Source organism: Ursus maritimus, unplaced genomic scaffold (assembly GCF_017311325.1).
Source record: "Ursus maritimus isolate PB19 unplaced genomic scaffold, ASM1731132v1 scaffold_17, whole genome shotgun sequence".
In the NCBI taxonomy this organism is placed as follows: Eukaryota; Metazoa; Chordata; class Mammalia; order Carnivora; family Ursidae; genus Ursus; species Ursus maritimus.
Genome location: NW_024424119.1, coordinates 29594714 through 29616633, shown reverse-complemented (window position 1 = coordinate 29616633; position 21920 = coordinate 29594714). Strand labels below are relative to the sequence as shown.

Here is a 21920-nt window from a genome sequence, read left to right as displayed (position 1 = left end):
CTTATATCCCTCCCTAAAAAAGGAATATGAGGTGTACTTGTAAACCAAAAACCCAGATGAAAAAAATGAATGTTACTAAATCAATAGGAGATGGACGGTTTACCAAAGCCTCTTATCTGATATTCTAAATTTGGCTGAAATGCACAAGTATAAATCAGAATTTGCAACTGTTTCTTGTGGTAGAAAATGAAAAAACCCACCTTCTCAATATTTATCTGGTGCTTTCTTAGCCTTTCCAGATCTGTTGGGATTACTATCTTAATGAATTTCTGGATAGCTGGCTCAAGACGGCGTAATTTCACTTTTTCTTCATCTTCAGACATCCTAAAAAAATGCTGTGTCACTTCTACGTGCAGCAACTGTCTTCTCCACTAACACCAGAAAAACCTAAAAGGGAAATATTTAAGAATGCTTTTAATCAGTTTCTATTATTTATAAAAGCCAACAATTAATTTTATAATTTATTCTAAATACATATTCAACTTAATTCTGAACTTGTATGACTTTTTTTAAGAAACCTTTTATTTTGAAACTTTTTTCTTTCTACAGATATATATGCACTTTAAAATATTTAGAAAACACAAAAAAGAGGATAAAATAAAATCAATCATCTCCTCACCCATAGTTAACTACTCTTTCCATTTTGACGTATGTCTTTCCAAGTTCTTTTCCAAATAAGAATGTATTCACTTGAATACCTTTGTTATTTTTAAACTATGAGTTTACTGTCCAATTTTTCATTTCCCGATGTATCTTGGACAATGACTAATCTTTTTTTAAAAAGATGTCAAATGGCAAAATAAGAAAAAATTTCATAACATTTCTGCTTGTATCAAACTCCATTTCTAACCTCATAATGTAACTATGTAATTATATACTTCAAATATATTATAACATCATATGCAACTCTTCTCATTGATGTCCTTTAACTGCCTCTTCCCTTTCTTACAAAGTGATTAGTGTTGTCTAAAACCAATACAAATAACCAGTGACAGAGCTGGAATAAGAACCCAGGATTCCTGAGAGTACAATCAACTGCTCTAATTCACCAATAGTTTCCTACCAGTGTTCCAGAATGTCCAAGAGTATGCCTTTGAGGCCAGGGTAGGTGAGGGTAGAGGGTAGTAAGTGAACAGGCTCCAGGACCCCATGCCTGCTTCAACTGGAGAACATTTATATCTATTTCATAAATTTGGGCATATTAGACTTTTACATGAGTAAAAGGCTCCACTACTTAACTAAGCTTGAAAACCACTGTTGTGCAACCTTGCTTTCATGCCATCTCATTAGCCCACAACCTCTCCCATATTAAAAAAAAAAAAAAATGGCTATGCTAATCGCAATGGGTTATGGGGTCTTAAACCAGGGTCCATACAGACAGAGGTTCACAAATACACTTTATGGAGTCCCTGAATCTTTATGAATAATTGTGAATGTATTTTTGAGTTATTTCAGAGGACAGAGTCCATTACTTTTATGATATTGAAAAAAGAGACTATCACTGCAGAGGCATTAAGAACTATAAATCTAAATAATTTTGTTTCTCTTTCTTTCACAGCTGAAAATCTTGAAGTGTTGGTTATACAGACAATTTAGTAACTTGGTTTTTATGTTTAAGCTCGAAAGCAAAAAAGGGAAATCTTCACATACCAAAAATAAAGAGAGTTCAACAGCTACAGTAGTGAGTGGGAATTGGAGATACATACAGAAGTTCATTGCCGACAGTCCACAGACACAACGAAACAGAAAAATTCATAACTAAGGGACTAGAGATAATAGTCTAAAAAGAAAATTAAAATAGGTAGAGTTAAAAATACTCAAAGATATAAATGAAGGAACAGAATCCTTTTAAAAATTAGATAATACTATGGAATAGTATTGAGAAATAAAAATCTCAAAAATGGGTTAAACAATAAACTATGTAGCTGAAGGGAGAATTATTGATTGGAAGATATCAGTCAGAACACAGAGGAATAAAGAGATGAAAAACAAAACATAAAATGAGAAGCTCAATAACAAATAGGAGTCCCATAAGGGAAGAATAAAGAAAGTGGTGAAAAGGCATTATTCAAAGAGAACATGCTAAGAATTAAGATGCAAGACCTCAAACTGAAAATGCACATAAGCCCCAAGCGGCATAAATTTAAAAAAAATTTACCAATACATGGAAGGGAAATTGCAGAATGTGAAGGGCAAACAAAAAAATCTTTTAAAAAAGCAAACCAGAGATAAAGATAAACTAAAGCAACAAAAGCAGCAAACTTTTTATCAAAGCAAGATACCCAAAGACAGGAATATCCTCAAAGTGCTGAGAGAGTTGGTATATACCCAGGTAAATTATTATTCAGAAGTGAAGGCAAAATAATCATTTTCAGACATAACAGAGTTTATAATTTACAAGCAAGCCCCCTCATTAAAAGAAGTACTAAAAAGCACACTTTAACGATAAAATATACCCAAACGAGATGAATGCCAACGACCTATAAATATAATAAAGTATACTATTACTGGGTGCATAAACGAGTGAATGAAAGAGGAAAGGATTTCTTTTGAATAACCTGATTAAATATAATACAAATCTTTCCATGTAAATTACTATTTTTCTATAATACATCTTTTATAGCAGTATAGCGTTACATTACATAGATGCTCCATAATTTAATCTATTGTTGGTTATTTAGGTTGTTCCCCATTTTCCAATATTATATACTGCACTCTGTTAATTACCCTTCTTACACATAAATCCATACTACCATCTATGATGTTTCTTCAAAATAAGTAATTAGAAATCAAATGGGTACACACATTTTTTAAAGGCTTTTGATGCCAAATGTCCCAAAAGGTTGTGCAGGTTTACATGCCCACTAGCAACATATCAAAATATCCACTTACCCATATTCCCACCAATACATGGTACTACCATACTCCTTAGACATTCAGAAACGGTGTCTCATTATTGTTCTATTTTGCATTCCTTAAATTACTGGTGGCATTAGCCATTTACATTTCTTCTTATGAATTGCTGGCTAGTGCTATGTATCTACAGGGGATATCTTTTTCTTACTATATTTAACAGGTAATAGACTCATAAATTATCAATTATTTGTCTGACAATGTTCCCAGTTTATCACATTGCTTGCATTTTTTCCTACCATGCAGGTTATATCCTATAGGAAGATTTCTTTTTATCTAACACCCTTTTTTTTTTTTTTTTTACCATACCTCGTTCTCAAAAGATGCTGACAGAACTAAAATATTTCTTCACACATCCCTTCTTCAGCATTTCTAATCCCATCACTCAAAATACTGCAATATGCACAGCAGCTTACAAGTGTCTTAATTAGCCTGCCTTTAGACTCTTTCTCCTCTCCAATTTTTCCTCACAGATTACCACCAATTAATATACTGAAAACACCATTTGCAACATGCTACTCCTCTGAACAAAAACTTCCTAGAGTTCCCTATTTTTTGAACAAGAAAATACAATGTTCATAAATAGATCCACACAATCTAAGCATTATCACCCAATCTCTGCTTCTGGCTTTGCAGTGATGCTCCCTCTGTCTAGATGCCCTTTTATATCCCATCTACCTCTAAAATTTATGTATCGTTTGACATACAACTCTAATGATTCTGTCTTCTCCTCCACTAATCATTTTATAGTGTACGTAACAAACCCCAATTATTAGATATTTGACTTGTTTGCACTGTTCCCTCTGCTACCATGATAGATTTTTTTCAGTTCCAAAAGTGATTATTTCCAGGTCAGAGTTACGCATGATTCTGCCCCTCAGCTTTCCATCTCCAAGGAAAACCTACTGCCTCATAAGGACCATCTATCAGGGAAGACATTCTGCTCCAAGAACCTCGCAAGAGACTTTTACAACTCTTGGTCTCCTTCTGGCCAGTATTTTTTTCTTCTCTCCACCATTTCCATTTTTATAAAATTATAATAAAATGCATATATACACTAAAATGAGAACATAACAAATAATTGCATAAATCATGATGTTACCGAAACAGAAAGTTGTCCAGCCGTAGCTCCAATAACAAAAAGGCTCAAATAAGGTTTCTAAGTTGTTAAAGGAAGGTATGTAATCCAACACACAAAATGTGGTGTTAAAATATAATTGAAAAACAAGTAAATGTATTTCAGCATTTGATTTTTCAGTCAAAAAATTGGAACATATTTCTGATATAAATGACAAAAATAAAATTTACGTTAACATCACAACTGTGTAAAATATGCCTATGAAAAAGACAACACACAAAAATGCCTAATTTCCCAAATTTCTGTAAAGCTGATTTCCTTGCAACATTTTTTTTTAAGTGTAATGGAATATTTGGGGTGATAGAATTGTTCTGTGTCGTGACAGTGGTGATAGATACACAATTATATGCACTTGTCAAAACTCACAGAACTTTACATTACAAAGAATGAATTTCTGAAAACTAAAAAAATCAAAATGTGGAAGAACACAAAATGGAACACAAACTAATAAAAACAAAACTGTATTACCAGTGAATAGCATAACCACACTGAAAAATAGGGGAAGAAAATAATCCAGGTAACTCTGGAAAACACTATTTTAACTGCATACTACAAGGATAAAGACAAAAAGAACTATACACAACTATACTGTATTCTAATTAGCTAATTTGTTTTTTATAGGAGTATGGGTTAGAAATCCTGAAAATCCTTTATGTGTATGTGAGGATTGAGCAAATAAGAGAATATTTTGTAGAACACAGAAGCCAGATTTCTATCAACGGAACAAGTAACAAATAAGGGGCATGTCTAGAATGAACCCTGTGGTGTTGGTTTACAAATGGAACTCTAAGAATGAATTTTTGTTTTTTAAAAATATATATATACAGATATATGAGTACATATACACGGATAAATACAAAAACAAATCTTTGTGTATGCATGGATGTGTGTGTGTATATCCATGGTATGTGGATATATGTATATAGCTAGGAAATATATATATATTCACAAATAAACATAATGAATATAAATAATATAAATAAAATAAATATAAGTAAAATATTTAATATTTTATAATTACATAAATAATATATGTTTTATTTATTTATAAAAATAAAAAATACATATATTTATATATATTCCTGTCTTCTTCCAGGAACCACAAACAGTAATATTCCAATAACAATGAGCACACCTAGTGCCCTGATCTTGGTGTTTAAATACCACTCTCCAAAAAGGAAACCATGGGCCCTTGGAGAAGTGGTTGATTCCAGGGCTAAGGCAGGGAAAACACAAGATAAGCCTGGAACATCTTATGGTGCTGAGTGTAAGGAAGTTCTCAAAAAGTGATGGAGGCCTGTCAAAAGGAAACAACCTGAAAAAACTCTCAGGGACCAAAGCTGGAACAATTTGAGACATAAAATAAATAACAACAACAAAAAAAAAACGAACAGTAAAATAAATGAGTCCATAGTGATACAAAAAAATTACTTAATAAATAAATGGGAAGGGGCAGCTCTTCCTTACAGAACTCCAATTAATAAAAGAAGAAGGAATGAGGGAAACAGAAAATCACCATTAGAACATCACAGTAATAATCACTTTAGGCAAGATCCACCAATGGATGGTAAAATCAGCAAGTAAAAGTTTGAGGAGAAACAAGATATCGCATGGTTTAAAAACTCTCCCAAGATATCGATTCATTTCAAGGGAAAAGTAGTAAATTTACATGAGAGAATCCTGGCAGACACCACCTTAACCAAGTGATCAGTAGTAATATCAAAAGCAATGTGTCATGAACCCCTCATATGATGAACTGAGAAGGGTACATCCACTTCTGTGGTATCAACAAAAAAAGGATAACCTTAATCTAATCACAAGAAAACATCAGAAAAAACCTAACTGAGGGACACACTACAAAATAATTGACCAGGATTCTTCTAAAGTGTCAAAGGTGAGATAAGAGAAGAAAAAACTAAGGAGCCATGCCAAATTAAATGCAAGGTGGGATCCTACATTGGATCCTGGAACAGAAAGAAAAGGACATCAGTATAAAAAATTAAGAAATCTGAAAAAAGGTGGTAGTTTACTTAATAGAATTGTAACACTGATACTTTAACTTTTGATAATTGTACTACAGTTATATAAGGTGTTAACATTAAAGGAAGCTGTAGAGAACTCTATTACCTTTGCAACTTCTCTGTAATTGTAAAATTATTTCAAAATAAAAAGGCTTTCTAAAAATGTCTGAACTGATGTTTCCCAGAAGACAGCTGAAACATTTTGAAGAACTGCACTAACACTTGCGCGGGCCGGGGTGCCAGGTGCTCTACAAACTACCTACCCTTCAGTGCTTACAACTACTATCAGCTGAGTACCATTAATACTCCCGGTTCCCCTGAGGAAAAGTACTGGGAGGTTCACTACATTACTTAGGTTACTTATAAATAAAAAGCCCCACTTCTCAGAAAAAGTCCAAAACAGCCAGCAACCTTCCACTCCCCCAAAAGCGATGAACAACACCATCCATTAGCCTAGAGACCCCGCAAGTCCTCCCAGTGGTGGCCCCGAATGTCCTCAGGCACGTCTCCCTGTGCTTCTCACTGGGGGACGGGGCACGGATTTTGGAAAGAAAAGTCATGGCCCCCGGTCCTCCCATATGGTCTCCTCTCTAAACCCTCCGATTCCTAATTTATCTAGGAGGGAGTCCAGATGCGGGACCTTCCAGACCCACCTCCCGGTCGGCCTGACTGGAGGCTCCGACCTCTGGCTCCCGGTCCTGCCCTCACTGCCCCCGAACTTCGCGTCACCCCTCGCAGTGTCGCCCACGGCGCCCCTGGGCCACAAGCACCAGACGCCCCCACCAGAGAACGGATGCACGGGCGGTCTCGGGACCAAGCGGCCGGGCGACCCTGACGCCCTAGGGCACACACAGCGTCACGGGCAGGGCAGGTGCAGGAAACTTTCCCACCCCGCGACCCTGGGAGGCCGCCGCGCTCGCCCTGTCGGCGGCCTCCCAGCACCCGCTTCGAAAAGGGCTTCCAAAAACGAAACCGTCACTTCTTGGAGCCGGTAGGAGCCCTCAAAGCGCTCGCACTCCGGACCTGATGCCGGGCTTCCCACCGGGCGCTTGTCCCGCGCGCGGGCTCAGCGCCCAGCCCACGAAGCCCGTCAGGGCCTGACGCCCCCGAGGCAACCTCCCGCAAACCCCTTACCTCCCGCCGGGGCGCTCGAGGCCGCTTGGTGTGCACGGCGCAGGCGCGGGCGCGACGGGGCGGGGCGTCATGAGGGGGCTGGCCGGACTGGACCACGCCCCCTCCCGGCCCTTTTGGGCCCTACGGGGTGTGGTACCGACGCTGTGACGGCTTCCCGCCGCGGGAATGATTTAAGAAAGTGGTCGTGGTTTGTGTTGTGGGGTTGCAACACTGGAGCTAGGAGGAGAGAGACCCACAAATACCTTTTAGGTCTCTGCGTTGTGTTTTCAGTACGACATAATTCACACATACATAGCTTTCTACGTTTTGCAAAGTTTTTCTGTCCATTTTTCTGTTTTAACAGGAATTTTATTGGCGGGCTGGCCATGTGTTCTAAGCTTTTTACACATGTAGAAACTGAAGCTCCAAAAGGTTGTGCTTTCTCCCATTCGTCCCCCAAAACCCTGTGAGGTGGACAGGACACAAGTCTTAGAACTGTAACAGGCACAGAAATATAAGCTCAGACAAGTTGTGATTTCCCTCCCCGCCAAAGCTGAGGGAGTCCTTCATGCCACTGTCTTTATCCCGATTTTATTGATAATGACGCTGAGGTTAAACAAAGAGTTTTAAGTGACTCACTGCAGTTCAGCCAGTTAGTAACAGAGTTGGAACTCCACTGGGTTTCCTAATTTCCCTCTCAAGCTCTTCCAGTTACCAGCTGCTACCAATGACCCAGCAGATGGCTGGCTTTGAAGCCCTGTCTGGGTCATATGACCTCATTTCCAGCCCCACCCTCTCTTATGTGTTTGTGAATGTGCAGATGACTTGTTTAGAATGTATCCCCTGACAATATTATCCTCAGAAATCATAAGGATGTTCAAGCCACAGCTCAGGAAACTCAGGTCTTAAGGTCTCCCAATGGAGTGGGAGTAGAGGTAGAAATTGTAGACAAAAGAAGACTAGGGGCCTGTGAGAATGTCTTGAAAAGCAAAAAGCAATTTCTAAACTAAAGCAAAAAAAAATCTAAGCAATTTGGAGATTCTTTGTGGGTATAATGAATGCTGATGTTTGTTTTACTCTAGGAATGAAAGGCTTGTAAATTTTTAATTTTAAGAAGAAATATTAAAGTATTAAGCCATACCATGGGAAAATGTTTTTCATGCAAGGGTCAGTTAAACAAGATCTTCTGAAATGAAGGTCATTCAAAGTAAGTTCTGAAAACCTGCCTCAACTACAATCGGGAGATGTGGCACTCAAGGACTCTAAATTTGAACCTAGCCTTCTGGGCTATTATCTGTATGTTTGCTATCATTTAGGTGTGTCAAGGTAGCAGGATAAAGCTTTTTAACGTAACAGTTTGTTAGCTTGATTTATAATCTCTAAATATTTAAACATACAGTGTGTGGAACTCTTTGTTTTCATGCCTGGGGGCCCTGAAGTTGTCAGGGCAGGCCTGCTGCTACCAGCCAACATTTTCCCCAGGTCCTAACTGAAATAGGAAGGCAAAACTAAATAAAACAGTAAATATATATATTTGAAAGAAAAAGAAGAAAAAATCTTTTCAGATATTAGGATTGCTTACTTGGAAAACCCAAAGGAATGAATTGAAACTGAAACGAGGTTCAATAAGGTAGCTAGAGAAATAGCTTTTCTAAATTGCCAATTTAAAAATGTAGTGGGAGAAAAGACCACATTCAAAAATAGTAGAATCAAGTTTGTGTTTATAAGGAATTACAGGACCTATTTGAAGAATTAAGAATAATAGCTAAATGGGGTGAGGGCAGAGGGAAGAATTATAAAGGGGCATGAGGAAATTTTGGGGGCGATGGATATGTTCATTATTTTTATTGTGGTACTAGTTGCATGGGTTTATGCATATACCAAAACTTACCAAATTGTACATTTTATTTTTTAATGCATTTTTTAAAGATTTGTTTATTTATTTGAGAGAGCAAGAGAGAATGCACGTGCAAGCAGGGGAGCAGAGGGAGAGGAAGAAAGAGAATTGTTAGGTTTTTTTCTCGTCGCCAATGAAATCAAGACAGCAAGGCAAACATGGTTCAAGGGATGAACTTTATTGCAAGCACCCTCGGGCAAGGTTCCACGACTCAGGAAAGAGTGCTGAGTCGGGGAAGTAGTGCCCAGGGCAAGGCAGTGAGGGTTTTTATTGGGTACTGCTGGGGGTGGGGAAAGTCGGTAGGATGGGTTTCGGCTTCCCGCCTAGGTTTTGGTTTAAATCTTGGCAGGAGAGTCGGTTATCTTGGCGGGAGAGTCGGCCATCTTGGGTGTCTTGGCCTCTTTTTCTCAGCCAGCCCAACAAGAATCTCAAGCAGACTCCTTACTGAGCATGGGGCTTGATCCCACAACCCTGAGATCAAGACCTGAGCCGAAACCAAGAGTCAGATGCTTAACCAACTGAGCCACCCAGGCACCCCCCGAATTGTACACTTTAAATATGTGTATATGTGTTTTTTGAACATCAGTCATACCTGAATAAAGCTGTTTCTTGAGAAAACGTATATATTATTATTTGCTTAGAATCTAGCACAATTCTTGGAACACGAAAACATTTAAAAGACCAAGAAAATAATAATATATTCACTATATGAATTAAGAAATACTTTTTTTAGTATCATAGAGCAAGTATATGGAGAACCTGAGAATCAAATTTAGATTTGGCACAATAATATAGACTTCTGAGGTTATCTTCCCAGCCTGGTCCTTTTCTGGGAACTGCCTCTCCCTGCCAGATCTGCGTGCTGTCAGTTATGAGCCTCTGGCAGCCATCTTGTACAAGCCTGAATGCATGCCCCTGACCATAGGATATTGGTCCAGGAGCAGACACCTGACTCAAACTGGAACAATAAGATACCTTTCCCAGTAATTTGGGATTGGGGCTAGGATTCTAGCCTCAGGCTGACTGGTTTTTTGAAGGGAGAAGATGCTCATAAGAGAGCTCTTAGTGACCCTGTTTTTCACTCCATAAACTGGTAGATCAGAGGAAGCCATGCTGCTCTTAGATCCTATTTGTAATTGTGGAGAGATGAGTATAGGTATGTCCTAGTTCATGGTGTTAAAACACCTTTTTTGTTTTTTTGGGGGGGAGGGTATTTTTTTTTTTTTTACTACAGGTTATGTTCAAAAAACATTTTTAAAAAGATTTTATTTATTTATTTAAGAGAGAGAGAGAAAGCCAGCACGAGTCTGGGAAGGGGCAGATGAGAGGAAGAAGCAGACTCGCTGCTGAGCAGGGAGCAAGATGCAGGGCTAGCCGGGATCATGACCTGAGCTGAAGGCAGATGCTTAACCTACTGAGCCACCCAGGTATCCGTCAAAAAACATTTAAAAGCCCCTATCCTCACTAGGTTCTTTCTTGATCCATGAATTATTAAAACATCTACTGCAGTTCTGAATGTATTCTATTTCTTTGTGCATTCTATCATTCCAACCATCTTGGGAACTGAGATGAAGAATGGTTAAAAATAAAGTGAAAATAGTGGTTACCTTTGGGATGGCATTAATTGGGAGAGGGCATAAAGGAGCTTTCTAGGGTGCTGGAAATGTTCTATATATTGACATGGTGTGATTACATATGTGAAAATTCATCAAGCTGTATACCTAAGACCTATATACTTTATCTCACAATAAAAAAGGAAAATAAAGAGCTAGCAATTCTTGATTTAAAACAAACAAAACCTCTTAGTAAATAAGGAAATAGATACTTCCTTAATATTATTTCTATTACCTTTCTCTGAGATAGTGGTGAATTAGCAACAGTAATCCCTACTCTTGTTAAAGCCCTTCATCCATTTGAAAATAAAATAGCCACGAAAGAGTTAGAGAGGGGAGGGAGGTGAAAATGTTTAGATGCACAAAAAAGAAAGAGTTTGGAGCACATTCAAATTCCTGGTTCCAGTTAACTTTAGTACCTCTCTACTTTCTGCGTTACTAACCCCTACCACCACCACCACCACCACCACACATGTGCACACACACACATACACACACACCACATCACCAGTTTATTCATGTATATTACAGTTTTAGAGACTTTGTATCAAACCAAAAGGAGTAAACTCTGTGGGCATACAGTAACTCTGGAATTCTCCACTCATCAACCATTCACCAATTAGGAATTTGATAATCATTTCACATGTAGAGTATCTTAAATGGCCAGACATCTACCTAGAAACTCCCCTACCCACACCACTTTCTGTTCTTTTAGTTACCTTAATTATTCTCAAAACTTGGTGTGACCAAGAATTATTGCATAAGACTTTAATTCCTCATAGCCACATCTCTCGCTCCAAAGATGCAAATTTCTATTGTAATGACAATGGTGATATCAATAGAGATGTTAAAAGGATTTAAGTTCCCTGGTTAGCTTTCTATAAAAGACCAACCCTAAAGGCCCTGTTGGGAACCCTGTCAGAACCTCTCTCACTCTAGAGCTTTTTCTGTATCTTCACTTAATAAACCAATATCGCTTTACTCATAAAAAAACAAAAAACAAACAAAAAACCTCAGTAAACATACTTAGCATTAGAATCATTAAATGTTATTTAAACTTTGGCAATTTGCAAGGCACCTGGAATTTTATAGTACTTTAGTTATTATTATCATGAATGTCGGTTAATATCACATGATAGATGGAATCCTTGAGTGGCTCAGTCCTTTAAGCATCTGACTCTTGATTTCAGCTCGGGTCATGATCTCAGGGTTGTGAGATTGAGCCCTGCGTGGGCTCTGCACTGGGTGTGGAGCCCGCTTAAGATTCTCTCTCTCTCTCTCTTCCCCCCTTCTACCCTTTCCTCCATCTCTCTCCCTCTCAGAAATAAATAAATAAATAAATAAATAAATAAATAAATAAATACCATATGACAGATATACAGATAAGCAAATTGATAGTAATTCGGCACAGGTGCAGCCTTGCCTTCTATCTCCCATTACTCCCCTTCACATCTGGTGCTCTAATCAAATTTAACTCCTTGGTATTCTTCATCCCAGTCCTTTCCCCAATCCTTTCATGTGTCTTTCATGTGAAGTATTCTCCACCAGTTGCCCCTCCTTCTTTGCACATCCAAATCCTACTCATCTTTACATGTTCACCCCAAATATGGCCTCTCCCCATATTTCTAGAATTTTTAAATTTAATGCCGGCCTCCTCCAAATACCTACCTTATAATCTGGTCTCTTTTTTTTGACACATCACTGTCTACATTTTATTACAGTAATTTAGTATCTGTCTTGTTACCATCCTCAATGCTTTTCAGCCTTTTCCTTGTTGTGGCACAAATAGAAAATGATGATATTTATAAAGCAAAACTAAGAAAGTTGCTCTTAGCTTCTGCCGCTTGGCCCCGCTGCGCTGGGAGCTGGGCAAGTTAATGCCTCTCCATGCCTCTAACACATTCAAGCACAGGGGTTGAGACATTGGCTTGTACTGTCCCATGTTAGGATATAAGCCCCCGGGTTCCACATTTGAGTGAAATCATTTGGTATTTGTCTCGGTTTGACTTATTTCACTTAGCACAATACCCTCTAGGTCTAAAACAAACGAATAAACAGACAGCCCTACAGAAATAGAGAACAAACTGACGTTTGCCAGAAGGAAAGGGAGGGTGGGGGATGGACGAAATGGGTGAAGAGGAGTGGGAGGTACAGAGTTCCAGGTACGGAATGAGTAAGCCACTGGGACAAAAAGCGCAGCATAGAGAATATAGTCAGTGACACCGCAGCAGTGCTGTATGGTGACAGATGGTAGCTGCACTGTGGTGAGCAGAGCATAATCTACAGAGATGTTGAATCACTGTGTTATGTACACCTGAAGCTAATGTAACATTGTGTGTCAACTATATTCATATTAAGATTTTTTTTCTTAAAGAATGTAAGCTCCCTGAGGGCAGGATCCATGTTTTGCTTATCTCTGTATCTACCCATAGATTCCAGTTCAATGCCTTGTACCTATAAGTGAAAAATTGAATGAATGACAGCGCTATTTGAGTTTGCTTTTACAGACTTCTGAGGGCTTCTAGTTTCAGCTCCATCATGTAAAGAACTTGAAAGTCATCACTTCCATCCTTACAACAAGAACAAAACGGAACAAACTTAAGCACCAGTGACTTTTCTTGGACCCATCAGGGAATTGAGGTTGCAGGGCAAACTGCCCTCCAAAATCTGGAGAGACAGGTCACTACGGAGAATCACAGCCACATCAGTTTACCTGAAACAGAGCCTCTGGAACATCTGAAGCTGGCAGGAACATCTAAATCGTAACTCTGACACGTTGTACGTAGTGACGTGTGGACTTGCGTGACAGTGAGAAACTCCTGGGGCTGCAGTCCTTGGGGGGACCCCACATTTCCATGGATTTTACCTCTATGAACCTCACCAAGCTCCGAAGCCAAGAAAAAACTCCTCATGTTTCTGGCAGAGGACAGGGAAAATAAACCATTTTGAAACACACCCAGGGCCTTCTCCATAACAAAGGCCACCTCTGCAAAGGAAAAGATTTAGCCAGAGATTTATGGAGGGGTGGGTGGAGATGAGAAGTTACCTAACTCTCCCCTCTTAACCTTCCTGTCTCTCCTAAGGGGGGAGGTAGGGGAAAGGTTGAGAAAAACTTGTGAAAGTCATAGCCCAAGGGCATACGCCCATCAGAAGACTGAAACTTAATCATGGGATTATAGGATGTTGCCTTTCCCCTACACTTTACCACCACCCTACCACTCCAATATAATCAGTGGATTATAGTTTAAAAGAGCTGCAGGGTGCAATACCTATATAAGAAGTTTTTAGGAAAATTTTAAAAACAAAAATACCAGAAAAAATTGAAGCCTCTGATACCTACTGGTACAGCAGACATTAAACATAGCTTAGTCCTAGGAGATTAACACTAAACTTCACAGTAAAAGCCTATTCCCCTCAGTTCCTACTACCTGATACATCATGTCTGGCTTTCATCAAAAAATTACAAGGGCTATTCATTGGCAAGAGAGAAACATAATCTATGGAGACAAAGCAAGGATCGGAACCAGACTCAGATATGACACAGATTCTGTAATGATCAGATAGGGAATTTAAAATAAGTATGATTAATATGGCAAGGGGCTTAATGGAAAAAGCTGACAACATGCAAGAACAGATGGGTAATGTAACCAGAGAGATGGAAACTCTAAGAAAGAATCAAAAGAAAATGCCAGGAATAAAAAACACTGCAATGAAGATGATGAATGCCTTTGATGGGCTTGTCAGTAGACTGGACATGGTCCCAAGGAAAGAATCAGTGAGTATGAAGATACATCAATAGAAACTTCCCAAACTGAAATGCAAAGAAAAAAACAGAAAAAAAAAAAAAAAAAGAACAGGATAAATCTGTGGGGCAATTTCAAAAGATGTAACATACGCTAGTTGAAATACCAGAAGAAAAAGAGAAAGAGGATGAAGCAGAAGAGATATTTGAAGTAATAATGGCTTTTTCCAAAATTAATGACAGACACCAAACCACAGATGCAGGAAGCTCAGAGAAAACCAAACAAAATAAATGCCAAAAAAAAATCTATACCTAGGTATATCATGGTCAAACTCGGAAAAAAAAAAAAAAAAGATAATGAAAAAATCTTGAAAGAAGCCAGAGCGAAAAAAACACGTGGCCTGTCGAAAACTATTCTGTGATATTCTGTGAAGGGGAGGTGTATGCAAAATGACCTCCAAAGGCAGAAGGAGCCTAAGACAAAAGAAAAAGGCCAAGTCCAGCGTCATGAAAAATGCTTTATTAAAGGGACTTAAAACAGAAGCCTGATTGGGTGCCCACAAGACAACTATATCTCTACAACTCCACCTCCCTTCAAACCTTGCAGAGCCCTACAGGCTGGGAGTCGAGTACTGTTGGAAACTACCCAAGGGGTGGACGTATAAGAATAAGTGTGTCCCGGACATCTGGGTGGCTCAGGCCGTTGAGCAGCCAACTGTTGATTCCGGCTCAGGTCATGATCTCAGGGTCATGGGATCAAGCCCTGAGTTGGGCTCTGCGCTCAGTGTGGAATCTGCTCGAGATTCTCTCTCTCCATCTCCTTCTGCCCCTCTCTCCAATTGCAATAAATAAATAAATAAATAAATAAATAAATAAATAAATAAAAAGAATAGGTGTGTGTTAAAGTCCTATCTCCAGGCTGTGGTTAAACAAAAAGAAAGAATATGTTGGGGGGTGGGGAGATTGTACTCCAGAAGGTTTCAGGGCACAGGACAGGCATCATGGAGGATTTGTACAAGATGCTGTTAGTCTGCTTCACACAAGGACCAAGGATAAGAATTACATCAGAATTCTCATCAAAAACCATGCAAGCAAGAAAAGAGTAGAGAGAAATATTTAAAATGTTGGAGAAAAAGAAAGAACCAATAAAGCACAAACCTAGAATTCGCTATTCAGCAAAATTATCCTTTACAAGTGAAGAAAAAATACTTTCTCAGATCCCCCCCATCAAAAAAAAAAAAAAGAGGGAATTCAGTTCCAGTAGATCCGCTCTGCAAGAAATGTTAAAAGAAGTTCTTCAGGGTGAAGGGGAATGATACAGATCTTAAATTTGGATCTACATAAAGAAAGAAGAGCCCAGGAGAAGGAATAAGTGAAATTAAAATAAAATCTTTTAGTTTTCTTATTCTTCATTGAGCTAATAGTTCAAAGTAAAAGTAATAATGTATTAGGTAAAATAAATGGTGGCACTAACTTAAGGGATAGGAGGGAGGAGTTGGGAAAAGGCCCGTTGGAAGCTGGCTGCACTACACATAAAGTGCATAGTGTTATTTGAAGGTATACTTAGGGGTGCCTGGCTGGCTCAGTTGGAAGAGCGTGTGCCTCTTGACCTCAGGGTCGTGAGTTCGAGACCCACGTGTGACCATGCGTTCAAGCCCCATGTGGGGCCATAGAGATTACTTTAAAAAATAAAACTTAAAAAAAAAATGAAACTCTATAAACTCTAGCATAATCACTAAAAAAATCTAAAAAGAAGTAGAATTGATATACTAGAGAAGGCAAAAAGGGGGTGGGGAGAAATAAGTGCAATAAATAGAAAATAGTTACAAACATAGTATGTGTTAAACCGACTGTATCAGTAACCACTTTAACGTGAATGCTCTGGCTACACCATTTTTTTGGTCAGCGTGATTATCAATGCGAACAAAAAACAAGACCCAAGTATATGTTTTCTACACAAAACCCATCTTAAAAATAAAGACACTGAAAGGTTAAAAGTAAAGGGATGGAGAAAGATAGACCATGCTAACATTAATCAAAAGAAAGCAGAAATGGCTGTATTAATTTTGGACAAAGCAGATTTCAGGACAAGGAAAATTAGTAGCAATAAAGAGGGGCACATTACATCATGATAAAGAGGTTAATTTTCCAAGAAGACATAACAATCCTTAATGCGTGCCCCTAACAACACAGCAGCAAAGCACGTGAGGCTAAACCTGATAGACCGCCAGGAGAAAGAGTGCCTTGCAAAGAGAGCATGAGAGCAACATGAGTTAAGTTCACGGAAGTTGCCATTTCTTCCAGGCGCAGCAGGGTCGTCATAGAAGAACTAAGAGAATTTAACAATAGGGCAAAATGATTTCCAAGATACCAAATATTTCTAGATTCCTGTTGGAGAAGCTGCCGGAGCTCTCTTTTACAGGATTATAGAATCTGTCTTCAATCCTTTGACAACTGACACTCTCCCCAGTAAACCTTTTAATCCCCCAACTAGTGAAATACATTTAAGGAATTGGAAATCGACAGAATTCACAAAGAGTCCCACCCTCCCTCTTCTCTACCCAGCAAGCCCCCAAATACCATTGTCATAGCCCTTAGGGGATTTTTTCTCTTCTGTAGGCCTCAATGGATTGCAGGGGCTTTTGAGTGGTATTTGTATTTCCTCTAGCCAAAGACACATTAACTTTAATATTTCTTTGACAGATTATTTCCAAAGAAAGAAATTTTGCTTCCCCCATGGAAATAAATTGATGGGTTCAGCAACTCATTTTGCTTGCATAAGTGAACACTTTGGAAGAGAAATGTTTAAAACCTGAGTGTATGGTTTTTTAAACATGGAAAAAATTTCCTGAATCCCTGTACTTCAACCTTAAAGGACATGATTGCTAAGATTTTCTTTCTTTATTCATTTAGGGAGAGAGGGGCGCATGCTTGAAGAGTGGGGAGGACAGAGGGGGAGGGAGAGTGGGAAGGGGAAGGAGAGAATCTCAAGAAGACTCCCCGCTGAGCGTGAGTAGGTGTGGGGCTTGACAGAGGGCTGGACGCAGGGCTCGACCTCACAACTCTGTGGTCATGACCTAGGCAGAAACCAAGAGTCCGGTGCTTAACTGACTGAGCCTCCCTGGTGCTCCCGTGATTGCTAAGTTTAAATCTTTCCAACACGTGGTTTAGTGCTTTTCCATTCATTTTTTCAGTCAATCTATAGGGCCAACAAGCCAGCTACTATGCCTAGTCCTGGTGATTGAGGGTTTAAAATTCCGTTCTTGTCTTCTAGGGGCTCATAGTCTGGAAGGAAAGACAGACATGTCAATAAATATAATTGACAAGCACTCTTGTTAGCTATCCTTAAAAAGTGCTATAGAAAGAAGCACAGAGATGATGACTTCAGAGTTTGGTCAATACATAGAAATTAACGACGAAGGGAGGAAAATGCATTCTGAACAGAAAGAACAATGTAAGAGACACAAAGAAGGCAACAGAGGTATATTCAGGTTTCCAGAGTAGTGGGGTCAGGTAAGCAGACAGAAGGTTGCCTAAGGGCAGGATGACTAACTTACCTCAGATGTATTTACCAAAATTCATGTTGACCATGTTCCTATTTGTTTCAGATCTGGTCATGGCACTATTTTTGAACCCATGTTGTGGTCCCTCCATCTAAGAAACACATCGTAGCAGATTCATACACCCCTACCAGTTCCTCCTGGGGGCTTCTGAGGCCTTCCAAAGTTTAAATTTCCAGCCACCTAGCCCACCATTTTCTGACGCTCTACCAGGTTCCTGTAATTCCCTAATATCTCATCCACTTTCTTGTTTCTGTGTCTTTGCTGAAGCTGTTCCCCCCTGTGGAATGCTTTCTGCCTCCTTTCTGTTGATCAAAATTTTACTCCTTCCCGAAGATCCATCCCAGATCCTTTCTCTCCCGCAAACCCTTCCCTTCTTTCCCCAGCCTGTGCTCCTACAGTATCTTCATTTAATTTTGCTCTGCCGTAGAGTTGTTCACATGTCTGTCTTTCCAACTAGAGCACAAGGTATTGAGGGCAGGGGCCTTGTGTTATTTATGGCGTGCTCACAGCTGGTGGCCTGGAATGTAGTGCTGGATAAATACTTGTTCTAGATGATGTCATTTGTGTCATTGGCTTTGCAATCCCATTGGTTTCTTTTCCAGTTTCACAACTGAGTTTCCCCAGCTGGGCACACCTTCTGAGGCTCAGTTTGTCAGTGAGGGTGAGGTCAGAGGAAAAATAAGAAAACCACCTGATGTGGGGTGCCTGGGTGGCTCAGTCGGTGGAGGGTCTGACTCTTCATTTCGGTTCAGGCGGTGATCTCAGGGTCATGAGATAGAGCCCTGCAGCAGGCTCCACACTCAGCGTGGAGTCTGCTTGTCCCTCTCCCTCCCCCTTAGCTCCTCCCCCTCTGCTGGCTTGCTCACATGTGTGCAAAGTACCTTTCTCTCTCTCAAATAAAGAAAATCTTAAAAAAAGAAAAAGAAGAAGAAACCACCTGATGCATAGATTCCCAACCCTGATGGCACAACAAAGCCACCTGGAGACCTTTAAAAATAGATAGTCGTCTGGGCTCCACCTTCAGAGATCCTGATTTAATTGTTCCTAAGAGAAAACCAGGCATTTAATTCTAAAGTGCAGTCCGTTTTAAGAGACACAGACCTAAAGGGGTAGAAAATACTCACCAGGCTCTATATATGAATTGGAATAATTTCAAATTCACTAACTCAAGAGGTGATGCTCTCCCCCAGGAAAACATAGATAAAACAATGGAAGCCACACAGTTTGGGTAAAATGGACCTTTTTTCCAGGGAAAGCTTTGCCACAAGGAGTCTGAGTTTTGCTGTGGGAGGAATTACACATTGGGCATGATGCTGGCCTTCATGTCCCTACTCAGCATGTCTAGAGAACCCCATTATGCTCCCTGCACCCCCACATCTTTGATAGAAAGTTATAGGAAGCCATAAAATGAGCTGAAATCACAGCACCAAGTGCCAAATCATCAAATGAGTTATGAAAGCATGAGAGTTCCCAATTCTCTTGAGGGTCTCCAACATGGGTATCCCTTATGGCACTCAGTGGAATGGAGGAAAGAGCCAGACACCAAGGGACGGACCCCATGTTGCACAACTCTAAGGGCACTATGTCCATTGTATTCCATGTGAAGCGTGCCCCTTGGAATTGTGTAATACTACATCTTGTTACAGGGATTTTCCTGTACTCAGACCAGGAGATTTCAGGTAGTGGCCTCCATCTTGGTTCTGTTCCCTAGCCACCTTCTGTCTTGATCTGTCACTCTGAGCCATGGTGAGGAATGAAAAGCCTCCTAGCCAAAATACCTCTCCTGGAGTCTTTTCCTACCTGATGAGGTCTTCATCAGAAATTCCTCTAACTGGCAGCTCTTGTCTAACCTATGTGTCATCCCATCCTGCTGAACTCCAGCCAAAATTGGTCCCTAAATCAGTCAGTGCAACAGAGTTTCAGAAAGAGTGTCAATTCCTTCTTAGCTTCTCCAGCCTTTTTCTTTTCCCTCATTAGTCAAAGTGTCCACAGAGAAGGAAAGTATATATTTTATTTCTAGATCTTGGCTGGGTTTTTTGTTTTTTATTTTTTGTTTTGGTGGGGGCAGGGAGGAAGGGAATTAAATTTAACAATCTAAAGGCAAAGGAAAGGTAAATTGAAGCAGTATTTTCTATAGAAAAGCATCCCAGCACGTGGCAGAGAGGAGGGATCTAAAAGTGATAGTTTGAATTGTTCTTGGAGGGTGGGGAAGTGAGTATGGTGGTGGTGATGGCTGGTGTAATCTACTGAACAGCTTTCATTTTTTACATTTTTAGGAAGTGTGGAGTGAGCAGCAGGGGCTTTAAGATCAGGAGATGATTATTTTTCTTTAAGTGAAATTGTTGTGAGAATGAGAAAGAAACAGGAATTTAGCATGAGAAAGTGTTTTATAAACTGTAATGCGCTATATACAATATACGGGGTTACTATGAAGTGTCACAAGAGATGTGCAAACAAGAACTCCCCCAGGATCTGAAGGAGAGGAAGAGACCACCTCTCACTGTAGAGATTGGGAGGAAATGGCATATACTACTCAATAAACATGCACATCTACAGGATTGGTTTCAGCATTGTAGAGGAGGGATTGTGATCCCTACTTGGACCACAAAGCAAGCTGGTTGTGAGGACAGTTTAAAATTGTTGTGTCTGCACTTCCTAGAGCACTATACAAATGCAAAGTAATGTTACTATAGTGTCTAAGAATAAGCATATAATATAATAAGTATATATGATTATATATAAAATAATAAGTATATAGAGTTATAATAGTGTGGCTATTGTGGGTGATGGAGATATTATTATTATTATTATTATTATTATTATCGACTTTGAAGATGTTGGTCAGCATTCAACAGGTAGAGCTGGCAGGGAAGGCCTTTCAAGAACAGAGATGAGGACTAGAGAGGTTTCCACCAACTTTCTTGCCTGATTGGGAGTTCCTCTGTATATTGTCTTTGAGCCTCTGTTAATACCCACTCTGTCACAAAGGCCTGTGACCATGCCGGTAACACAGTATTGAATAAGAAATGCTGTCTGCCTTCAGGGAGCTAGCCTGAAGCTCATTTGATTTTGAGGATGGCGCCCCCAAAATATCAGATCAAGAAGTTAATAGTTAATTGATAGGTAATGGCGAGCTCCTAAACTTTTCGGAGCAGAGGAGTGACATGGTCTGAATCGTATTTCAAGTACTCCTGGTAGATTACGTAATTCTACTTGTAACCAGCTCCATTTATCACCAGGAAATATTTTAGGTTAACTGCTCATTAAGCTCCTCCACCCTCAGGGATTAGAACATAGAATGTTGCCCCTCTCTAAGTAGACTTTTTTTTTTTTTTACTTTATGAACCTTGGAACTGATTGTTTCTTTTCATTGGCTGTTAGAAAGCCTAAGTCAAATTTAGCAAGTATACAGGACTTCAAAGCATGAATGTGAAAACTCACTTTATTTTTATTTTACTTTTTAAATAGATTTCACACCCAATGTGGGGCTTGAACTCACAACCTTGAGATCAAAAGTCACATGTTCTACCAACTGAGTTAGCCAGGCGCCCCGTGAAAGCTCACTTTAGTCCTGGCTTACTTTCCCCAAGTTCATTTTCTTTTTAATCTTTCCCTTGCTTTTAAAAACTCTCGTTGAATTATATATAGTTTTGTAAGTCATTTTTAATCCTTCCTGGATAAGGTTAAATTATAAAGAAACGTGATTTCTTATTTTAAAAAATTTCTTATTCAATTAACTTCTAGTGACAATTATTTGAAATGTCCCCTGGGAAAATTTGCATAGATAAGGCACATTGGGAAAGTAACATTACAGGAGTTACTTTCTGACACTGCTGATCTCCTAACTTTCAAAATTTGGGTAAAGTCATGTGTATCATTGTTATGAATATAATGTGAATCTATGGGTAACTGAAAATTTT

General features: G+C 39.4%; 1 protein-coding gene across 5 annotated transcripts in view; it reads right to left on the bottom strand.

The window, feature by feature from the left end:
- The window catches only part of STX17 (syntaxin 17), a 62450-nt gene extending 55175 nt beyond the window's left edge, over nt 1-7275 (bottom strand). For all 5 annotated transcript variants that reach the window (XR_005835220.1, XR_005835219.1, XR_005835218.1 and 2 more), the window contains exons 1-2: nt 7207-7275; nt 201-387 (exon numbers count right to left, since the gene is read on the bottom strand). Coding sequence is in view for 1 of the 5 variants with exons in the window: in XM_040631664.1 (XP_040487598.1) it covers nt 201-323 (123 nt within the window). In the remaining 4 variants the exon portion in view is untranslated. The remainder of the gene's footprint in view (nt 1-200; nt 388-7206) is intronic.
- Nucleotides 7276-21920: the final 14645 nt, after the last annotated feature.